At 40.1% G+C, this 11,207-nt stretch overlaps 1 protein-coding gene across 1 annotated transcript; it reads left to right on the top strand.

Annotated features, from left to right (window-relative positions):
- Positions 1–7,050: 7,050 nt before the first annotated feature.
- LOC306888232 (extracellular calcium-sensing receptor-like) lies at positions 7,051–10,982 on the top strand (the record flags this gene model as incomplete). The annotated part of the gene is made up of 6 exons (XM_079446435.1): positions 7,051–7,259; positions 7,781–8,069; positions 8,192–8,947; positions 9,116–9,343; positions 9,784–9,907; positions 10,069–10,982. The coding sequence occupies 6 exons, from the start codon at positions 7,051–7,053 to the stop codon at positions 10,980–10,982; spliced, it is 2,520 nt and encodes an 839-aa protein (XP_079302561.1).
- Positions 10,983–11,207: the final 225 nt, after the last annotated feature.

Here is an 11,207-nt window from a genome sequence, read left to right on the forward strand (position 1 = left end):
AACTTTAAGTGCTTGGCTGCATTTATCATAAAAAAAAGTCAAACAAGGGAAAATACATTGTCATTTGGAGAAACTTCACAGAAACCCTCCCTAATCTCTCTCCATTAACGCAGTAAATTCAAGGATGGTATCATTGAAGATGATGTGTTTATGATCAACATCAAACTAAGAAAATCTCCAGATCTCCACGAAAGTGACCTTCCCACAACCTTGCGTTTCTCCCCAAGAGGGGAACGCGCCTTTTCCTTGTTGCTCTCTAACAGACAAAGAGACGCCACTCTTTGCTCACGTATCTTACAGGGACAAATTTATACTAGTTTCTGCTATTGAAGCAATATACTGGAAAAACACTATATATAATATATTCACAACATATAGTAAGGTTGTCACGACATGTATAAACTTTACTGTGTTATTGGAACGTATGATATTGTTGTAATCTTTTGATGCAAAACTTCACCTGATGCCTAGTGTTCAGTTCACATGCTGGATGTGTTTAATCGTGTTGGATTGTTTAATCGATGCATTAACCGCGTAATGAATACAAATGATATATGTATTTTTGGGCATGTCAAATACGTGGTGTTTGGTTTCAGATGAAAGCTGATTTCATTAATAGTAAGCTTGTGTGGATTAAATTAGTTTGTTCTCATCAATGCATGATTACAATACGAATAGAAATCTGCTGTTAATAAGTTTTTCATGTGATAAATAACTGAACAAATAAGGTATGTGCACGGAAAGAAGCTGTGCAGGGCGGGGCTCCACCCCACAGGAAGAATCCGATTGGGTCAGTCGCCCGGGGGGCAGATCCCAAATCGGCCCGTTAAAAACAGATACCCAACTGTATCTCAGTGTTGAGTTGTTGTTGGAAATTGAAAAGAAAAGCTTAAGCTCAGTTCGCTGAGCTTCAAGACTCAAGCTTCCAAAGAACTTTAACATCTAAAATCCTAAACCAACTTCCTGGAAGCGTCATCAAGTCAGAACGAGGCCAACCATCCACTGAAGATTCAAGATTCAAGATTTTTTTTATTTGTCACATACACAATTATACAGGGTATAACCAGCAGTGAAATGTAGGTCAGGTCCGCTCCAAGGAATGCAATTATAAAGTATACAAGTATTAAGAAAAAGAAAAGTAGAAAAAATAAGAGAATAAATAAAAGATAAAAAAATATAAATATAAATGTGCAGCTCAGTATGTTGTTGACTTAAATAGTAATAAGAGGAATGTGCAAAAAGAATGTGCAAAAAGTTGTCCAGGGTATTTAAATAGCAGCAATATGAGGTAGAGAAAAATTATGAATAGCTATTGATATGGTGATATTTACATGGAGTCATGTGATGTTATGACACAGAGTCAGAGTTAAGGAGCCTGATGGCCTGGGGGAAGAAGCTCCTCCTAAGTCTCTCAGTTTTTGCCATCAGGCAACGGAAGCGCTTACCAGATGGAAGCAAAGTGAATACAGTTACCAGGGTGATTTGAGTCCTTGATTATTTTGACAGCTCTATTTTTTCAGCATTTGAGGTAGATGTCCTGCAGAGAGGGGAGAGCAGACCCTGAGATGCACTCAGCTAAGCGCACAACTCTCTGTAGTGCTTTGCAGTCCTGATCTGAGCTGTTTCCATACCACACTGAGATGCACTGAGTCAATGCACTTTCTATGGTCCCTGAATAGAAAGTTTTCAGGATTGCTGGTGAGACCCTGAATTTCCTCAGCTGTCGCAGATGGTACAGTCTTTGCCTGGCTTTCTTAACCTGTGTTTGGATGTGTGTAGTCCAAGTCAGGTTCTCGGAGATGTTTACACCGAGGTACTTGAAGCTACTCACTCTCTCCACAGGGGTCCCACTGATCATAAGAGGAGTGTAGGGCAGCTGATGTCTCTTCCTAAAGTCCATGATGAGGCGTTACTTGCTTGCATTGCCTGTGTTATGGGTTTCCTTTGTGTCTCGTTGCAGACAGGGGGTTCCCCGAAGTGTCTGATTGTCTGGAAGTTCAATAATCTTTGAATTGAAGTCTTGGGCGTTGGCTGAGGATGCGGAATTGGTCTGGTCGAAGTTTGAAGCGAGTGCAGTCGGTGCTGGACTTCGTAGCAAACTTACATTAGAACACAAAACCCCACGGAAAGAAAAGAAACTAAAGTAAAAGAATAAAAATAAAAGGATGTAATGAGACTAAGTTGTTTTCCTTCTCATTATGGCACGTGGGCCAGAGCACGCTCAAAGAGCAGCACGCGGTGACAAAAGAGAAGAGAGAGAGTAACTATGAGAGCATTTTTTTAGGAAGAGGAAAGAGTGACAAGAGAGAGAGCCAAGAGAAAGAGAGCCAAGAGGAGCCAAGATGGTGTCCTGAACTTTTAAACTCTGTTTTCAGACCGTCCCATCTGGATGTCTTGACCAATTAGATACTGTCCTTGCTTGGGGAGTTGCTTTGTGTCTCCACCAAATCATAAACCAACTTGTTATCTGTTCAGTCAGAGGTCCGAACTTTACAGGCTCTTGCAAAGTATACCTTTTGAGCATGATTTCTATAACAAGACTATGATGCATTTGACAAAGAATTTATTGGGAGAAACATTTAAAGCATTAATTTTCAAACTCATACATACTAAACATGAATATTAATCCTTCAGCTATTACCACTACATACACAATGAGTGATTAAAACAAGGATATTCAAATGTGTGTTACATACACAATATGCAGTTATGCATAGAAATGATTAGTTTCATTAAAAGTTGAAAATGAAAGTCTTATGTAGTTCTATGGAGAACGAAGGCATGTTCTTTTAGACAAAGGAATTTAAGTCTGTTTTGTCTTGTATGGGGGAAGACCTGCCCAAGAGAGTCTGTAGCTCGTGATTTCCTATCACAGGTTTACATGTAACGGCCATCTCTTTGAACATCAGTCTTGATTCCTTGCCCCAAATTTAACAGTCTCTTTCCTGAATTGGAACTATCAATAAGTGTTCTTTTGTCTCATTGTTGCAAGCTGTTTTGTGAAAGAGGCTTGCTGCTTAGATTGCTTGCTTCAAACTAGATTTATGACGTCCTGTTTCCTTAAGGCCTCTCTGCATTCCAGCTCCTCAGGTTTCAATGTTCTGATCGGCTCTTCACTTTGTCTGATTCAGTCTCTGATATCTTACAATGATCAGCTCTTTAGTTTTGCTCACATTCAGAGAGAGACAGTTGTCCTGGCACCTTGATGTGAGTCTCTCTACCTCATCCAAGTAAGCGGTCTCATCGTTGTTGGAGATGAGGCCCAGAACCACAGTATCATCAGCGAATTTGACAATAGATGTGGAGATGTGAGAGGACACGCAGTCATGCGTGTAGAGAGAGTAAAGCAGGGGACTCAGGACACAGCCCTGTGGGGCTCCTACGTTCAAGGTGATGGGGTTTGAGATGAACTGGCCAACTTTCACCTCTTGAGGTCTGCCGGTGAGGAAGTCTTGAATCCAGTCACAGAGTGAGGAGTTTAGGCCGAGGTCTGTGAATTTAGAAGCCAGCTTGATGGGGACTATAGTGTTGAAAGCTGAGCTATAGTCAATGAATAGCAGCCTTACATAATTCCCATTGTTGCTGTCCAAGTGTGTGAGGGAAGAGTGGAGGACGTGACAGATGGCATCGTCAGTGGATCTATTGGGGCGATAGGCAAACTGAAGAGGGTCCAAAGTATCAGGTATGGAGGAGCAGATGTGGATCTTTACAAGTCTCTCAAAAACCTTCATGACTATAGATGTGAGGGCAACTGGGCGATAGTCATTCAGGCAAGAGGGTTTATTGTTCTTTGGCACAGGGATTATTATGGATTTTTTAAATGAGGTGGGAACCACGGAGGTAGCAAGGGACTCATTAAAGATAGACGTGAACAAACCAGCGAGCTGATCAGCGCAGGATCTCAGAACACGGCCGGTTATCCCATCAGGTCCGGCTGCTTTCCTGACGATCACTTTCTTTAGCGCCCTCCGAACCTCATCCTCCGACACGGTGATTACAGGATAATCGCTGCTCTGCTTGCTGCTTCCTGACGCGCTGGACGGCAGAGACGTGTCGCCGCCATTGCAATCGAAGCGGCCGTAGAAGATGTTTAACTCGTCGGCCAGCAACGGATCTGCTCTCACCTCCGCGGAGGGTTTGTTTTCAAAGGCACAGATGGTCCTCAGTCCCTGCCACATCCGTCGAGAGTCATTGAGCTGGAAATGAGACTCAATTCTCTCTCTGTATCTGTGTTTAGCGGCTCTTACTGCGCGTCGGAGAGCATAGCACGATGCTTTGTACTCGCTCATATTCCCGGTCAGAAGAGCCTCATTGTAAGCGGCAGTGCGTGTGTTAACCGCAGCACGGATTGATCTGTCCACCCACGGTTTCTGATTGGAGAATGTCCTTACAGTTATTGTTTCTGTAGCTTGCTCGGTTAGCGTGTTTACAAAGCTCAATGCTACATCCGTGAACTCGCTGACGTCAGATGAACTCGCCCGGAACATGTCCCAGTCGTCGTCATCAAGAGCCGCCTGCAGCATAGCCTCTGAGTGGGAGGACCAGCACATCACTACTCTCTGCACCGGAGGTTCCTGAACGAGCCTTTGTGTGTATTCCGGTGTTGTGATCGGGCTTTGGAGGCATTCTTGAACTGAGTGTAGCAATGATCCAGTGTGTTTGGTCCTCTAGTTGGACAGGATACATGTTGGTGAAAGTTTGGCATGACCCGTCTGAGGTTGGCTTTGTTAAAGTCCCCCGCGATGATGAAGGCAGTGTCAGGATGTTTGTTAATGTAGCCGCTGAGCACATCGTGACGTTTAGACAAAGCCAAGCCGGTGTCTGCCTGTGGTGGAATGTACACCGCAGTAACAATGATCGATGAAAACACCCGGGGCAGATAAAATGGGCGGCAAATAATGGAAAGATATTCCAGATGAGGCGAGCAGGAACGCGACAGAATGGAGATATTCCTGGGATCACACCATTTCTTGTTAATCATGAAACACACACCTCCACCCCTGGATTTACCGGCCTCTGCTGTTCTGTCCGTCCGAAAAACAGAGAAGTTCTCACTGGGCATTACAGCAGTGTCCGGGATCATGGACGAAAGCCACATTTCTGACAAACAAAGGATGTTGCAGTCCCTTATGTCCCGTTGGAAACTAATCCTGGCTCTAAGATCGTCCATCTTATTCTGCAAGGATTGGACATTTGCGAGCAGAATGCTCGGGAGAGGAGGACTGTGAGCCCTTTTCCGGAGACTATCTCGAATTCCAGCGCATTTCCCGTGGTGTTTCTTGATCCGTCGCCTCGGGGGGATATTGTTCGTCTCTGCGTTCCGAAGAATCTCCAGAGGCCATGAAGGATTCCAGGATAGAGTGTCCTGGAACAGGTTAGTGTAGCGGTTTCCAATGTCCAAAAGCGTTTCTATGTTGTAGGTGATCAGTGCCGACGTGAAGTGTGTAAAAAGAGAAAGTAAAAGTAAGTTAAAGCAAAATCTCAGCGGACCAACCTGAACGGCGTCCGAACACAGTGGCGCCATTTTGGATATCCTTGAAGAGTATTCTCGTGACAACAACCTACCAAGCCGCCCATCAGTGCGCAATCTTTTCTGACCCGTTAAGGAAGAAATTCAACTGAAAGCAACGACAGTTGAAGTAGAGCCTCCTTGAACCGGGAAAAGACTGAACTCGACCAAAAGCAAAAGAGAGTAAGACTAAATCTCCTGAATCTGCTGAACTGGTTGTGAATTTATCTTTTAAGAGTAAAGATAGAAGAGTTCCATGCGTGTGTGAGTTCCCTCAGGTTGAAAACGAGCATTAGAACCTAAAACTCTCTTTAGATCAAAACAATTCATTGCAACGAATGTGTGTGTTTGTTTACGTCTTTTGTTTCGTGTTGTATTGTGTTAGAGTAGTGAAATAGACTTTGATTTTATTAAGAAATCTCATGTCTGTTGCTATGTGATTTTCCAAGTCTTGAAATTACTTGCCAAAAGATCGCGTTACCTGCGCTCATGAGCTTGATAACTAACTATTTGGTTTGTTTTATCGTTAAAATTGTTAAGAGATAACGTGCTGATTTTGATGCTTGCTGGACAAGTCGTTAATAAGGTATCGTTAACAAGGTATAAGTTGGACATTCTGATTAATCTCAATTAATCCTATAAATATCGAATCTTAAGAGTGATTCCCTAAAAGCTAAAGTTAGAACAATGATTCTAAAGATTACTACACTCCACACTCAAAATACTTCATGTTTTCAGTATTTGCGTACACCATATGCGCTCTTCCCTCCTGCCAAACTCTTCAAGACACATCTAACTCCTGTTCATTTAGAAACAAAGACGTGTCTTCTAAACAACATTACATGTTTAAGCGCCTCATGTTTACGTCCTAGAGGAACTATTTTAATTGCGCTAGCTAACTTACCATATCGCAAACGCTTTCTTTCTATCTCCTGATTTTGAATGAACAGATGCACATTTGAAACAGTTACTTTAATAGTTGGAGCAACCAGCTGGCGAAACAGTAATAAAGTCTCTACTCACCACTATTCCGCTGCTTACAAGACAATTCACTTGATTCTCTTCTTTTACAAACACAACCACCGCCTTGTTCATGCGCAAAGCATATGAAATGGTTTGATATCCAATCTTTTCCTCCACATTCAACCCATTTGGCGTCACACACCTAACAACATGGCAAAGGGAAACAGGTGGTATGAGGGATGTCATCCCACTCCCAATCCAATCCACAAAAAAGCTTTATCACTAACTGTAATCAAAGAACCGTAAAAAAAAAAGTTTAGAAAAAAAGTTAGAAGAAAACAATCACCCTTCCCTCATGAAAACCCCTCACGCACACCCAAACACTCCCAGCATGCGAGAGAGAGCATGCGAGAGAGAGAGAGAGAGAGAGAGAGAGAGAGAGAGAGAGCACGAGAGACTCTGTCACATTATTTGTTATGTTCTCAATCATTTAGTCAGTCTATAAAAGTGCAAATATGGTTCAGGTCAGCTGCATTTGGTAGCCATTGAGTAAGGATTGAGTGAGCTCAATATTTAGGATGCTTCTCTTTCTTTACACACTCCTTCTTTTCCATCACCTTCAGACAAAGGTGGAAAACAGACTTTGCCGAATGATGGGAGAAGCTAAATACCCACTACTTTCCAAGGACGGAGATGTAACTATTGGAGGAATTTTTGCAATCCACAGTAAAGAAACATTACCATCATTTGAATTTAAACAAAAACCTCAGCCTCTATCATGCTCCAGGTTTGTTACACTGGACACTTTAAGAAATATTACATCAGAGAACATGGACAGATGTTTAAAATTAAAACATACTGCATTAATTTAATTACAGTGGATTACAATTAGATCTGAAATATTAAGATTTTATCATATATATATATATATATATATATATATATATATATATATATATATATATATATATATATATATATATATATAAATGTAAAAGCTGTCCTTTACTTTTTTCATGTTATGTTTATTTATTAGCAATACATGAAGAATTCAGGTGTAAAAGCCTCTAAGTGCTATTTGAAATTTTCTTCTAAAATTACAAATTTTACCAGCCTCTCATGTGTAGGATCAGTACTTTCGCTTTAATGGCAATGAATAGGTTCTTTTCATTGCCATTAAAGTGAAATAACTGAACATAAACATTGGAGCCTGATAAAAATACTAATTTTAGAAGAACATTTAAGATGGCACTTTTTAAGAGGCTTTTGCATCTGAACTCTTCATATTATATTTTTTTATTTTCATAGTGTGAATCTAAGAGATTTTCGGCTGGCTCAGATAATGATCTTTGCCATTGAGGAGATTAACAGAAGTGAAGATTTGCTCCCAAATATTTCTATTGGTTACCGAATTTATGATACCTGTGGCTCAAGACTATCTTCTATGAGTGCGACTATGGGATTGATGAATGGACCAGAATTTGCATTAGGGGAGACATGCACTGGACAGTCTTCTATACATGCGATCATAGGAGAAACAGAGTCTTCTGCCACAGTGATTCTGTCCAGAACTACAGGACCTTTTAAAATTCCAGTGGTAAGGGGTAATAGCAAAAATGTTTATTTTTTTTATTTTTTTTACAAAATCACCATAATGATGACTGTCTCATTGTTTGCTCTTTTTTAATTTTTTAATTTATTTTCTTTTTTTTCTCTCAGATAAGTCACTCAGCCTCATGTGAATGTCTCAGCAACAGGAAAGATTACCCGTCATTCTTCAGGACTATTGCTAGTGATTACCACCAAGGCAGGGCACTTGCATACATAGTCAAGCACTTAGGCTGGTCTTGGGTGGGAGCTGTGAACAGTGACAATGATTATGGAAACTATGGAATGGGAATATTTCTGAATACAGCACAGAAGGAGGGGATTTGTGTAGAATACTCTGTGAAATTCTACCGAACAGAGCCAGAGAAACTCAAAAAAGTGGTAGATACAATAAAAAAAAGCACAGCAAAAGTAATTGTTGCATTTGTTTCATTTATTGAGATGGGCTTATTAATTGAACAGCTGACTGTTCAGAATATCACAGGCTTCCAAATAATCGGAGTAGAGGGTTGGATAACCTCAAAGAATTATATAACTTCAAACAGTTTTAATGTGCTTGGAGGGTCACTTGGGTTAGCACTGAGAAAAATAAATTTTGAGGGTTTTTCAGATTATGTTATAAAAGCATTCTGGGACACAGCTTTCCCATGCTCACATATTGAGGGAAATGTTTCTCAGTATGCTGTAAGCTGCATGAGATATCAGGATCTACTTGATCTGAAAAACTACAATGAAGATGTGCCTGAACACAGATATTCAAGCCATGTATACAAAGCAGTTCATGCTGTGGCTCATTCACTACACAATCTACTCAAGTGCACACAACAAGAAAGTTGTGATAAAAGCCTGGTAATAGAACCACAGCAGGTAAAATATAAAATATATATTAAGAGAAAGAGATAAACAAAACTCTTTTCTTTTCTTTCTTTTTTTATTGGGGGGGGGGGGGGGGGGGGGGTGTTGATACCTAAGACATTTTCTTTTTAATTGATTATATAAATTGTTTGTTTGTCTGTCTTTTTGTTTATGCATTAGGTGGTTGAAGCGCTGAAAAAAATAAATTTCACTGTAAAGTTTGGAGATCGTGTGTGGTTTGACAACACTGGTGCCACAATAGCCCATTATGAAGTTGTGAACTGGCAGCAGGAGTCAGATAGATCATTCCTGTTTAAACCAGTGGGATACTATGATGCCTCACTTCCTCCTGACCAGCGCTTTGTGCTCAACACTGAAAACATAATTTGGGCTGGAGGACATCTGGAGGTAAATAATTAAAAAAAAATATATGTTTAACTGTGGGAACATAAAATAAAAAAAATAAAAAAGTTACTACTTATATGAAAGATATGATATACTTTTATGAAAGATGTAAGTGATACTGCATTATGCAGGTAAAGCTGCTATGTTGCCTCTTTTCAAATCTGTGCTCCTATTTTTCTATTCAAAGTTCAAAGAAACAGGAAATATGTTCCACCATCAAAAAAAGAAAAAAAAACACTGTGTGATTGCAACTCTGAATTACTTAGAAAGCAAACAATTTCAGTTACTGGTGGGTAGGGATAACATTCTCTCTAAATTTATACATTTTCAGCAATACTTAAGGAAATCAGAACTAGATTAACAGAAATGGGAAAATTAGAGCATAAAGATTAACTGTTTATTTAAATTTATGTTTCTTTATTTAAACGCACTTTTGCATGTAGAAGCCAAGCTCTGTGTGCAGTAACAGCTGTCCTCCAGGCACTAGGAAGGCTGCACAGAAAGGAAGACCTGTCTGCTGTTATGACTGTATTCCATGTGCAGAAGGAGAAATCAGTAATGAGACAGGTAATCTTCAGCTCATCTCACTGTTACAAATAAAAATGGTTAGTTGTTGTTTTTGTTTACTTTTTCTACTGTTAAGGATGCAGTTTCTTATCAAGGGAGTTAATAAAGGACACAAATTTCCTTTTGTCTTCTAACTGTAGTGATCATGACTTCCTTTCCAGATTCAAATAACTGCAAGCAGTGTCCCGGGGAATACTGGTCTAATGCTGAGAAAAATAAATGTGTGTTAAAGGCTGTTGAGTTTCTGTCATTCACAGAAGTTATGGGTATAGTGCTAGTCTTTTTCTCACTGTTTGGAGTAGGATTAACTGTGTTGGTGGCCATCCTGTTTTATAGCAAGAAGGACACCCCCATAGTAAAAGCCAACAACTCAGAGCTGAGCTTCCTGCTGCTTTTCTCATTGACTCTGTGTTTCCTCTGTTCACTTACTTTCATTGGTCGACCCACTGAGTGGTCCTGTATGTTGTGTCACACAGCGTTTGGGATCACATTTGTCCTCTGTATCTCCTGTGTTTTGGGGAAAACAATAGTGGTGTTAATAGCATTCAAGGCTACACTTCCTGGAAGTAATGTCATGAAATGGTTTGGGCCTGCACAACAACGACTCAGTGTTATTGTCTTTACACTTATACAGGTCCTTATATGTGTGCTTTGGCTTACAATATCTCCTCCATTTCCCTACAAAAATATGAAATATTACAAGGAAAAGGTCATTATTGAGTGCAGTTTGGGTTCTACTATAGGTTTCTGGGCTGTTTTGGGTTATATTGGCATACTGGCTGTCTTGTGCTTCATTCTGGCTTTTCTGGCACGCACACTGCCTGATAACTTCAATGAAGCCAAATTCATCACATTCAGTATGCTCATATTTTGTGCTGTATGGATTACATTTATACCAGCTTATGTCAGCTCTCCTGGAAAATTTACTGTAGCTGTGGAGATATTTGCCATTTTAGCCTCAAGCTTTGGTTTACTATTCTGCATATTTGCACCTAAATGTTATATTATTCTGTTTAAGCCTGAAAAAAATACAAAAAAACATGTGATGGGCAAAACCTCTACAAAATCCCATTAGCCGAACAGCTGCTGAAAAGATGAAGAACACAGACAAATCAAATAAGTTTATTTAGTTTAATATTTATTTCTGTCTCTACCCTGTCTTTATTGATACATGAATGCTGCATTTGCATATGTCATAAATTATATATACTCTAGTCAAGTCAAGTCAAGTCAAGTCTGCTTTATTGTCAATTCTTCCACATGTACGGCACATACATACAGAGAATTGAAATTGCGTTAC

This window comes from Barbus barbus, assembly GCF_936440315.1.
Source record: "Barbus barbus genome assembly, chromosome: 22".
Classification (NCBI taxonomy): domain Eukaryota; kingdom Metazoa; phylum Chordata; class Actinopteri; order Cypriniformes; family Cyprinidae; genus Barbus; species Barbus barbus.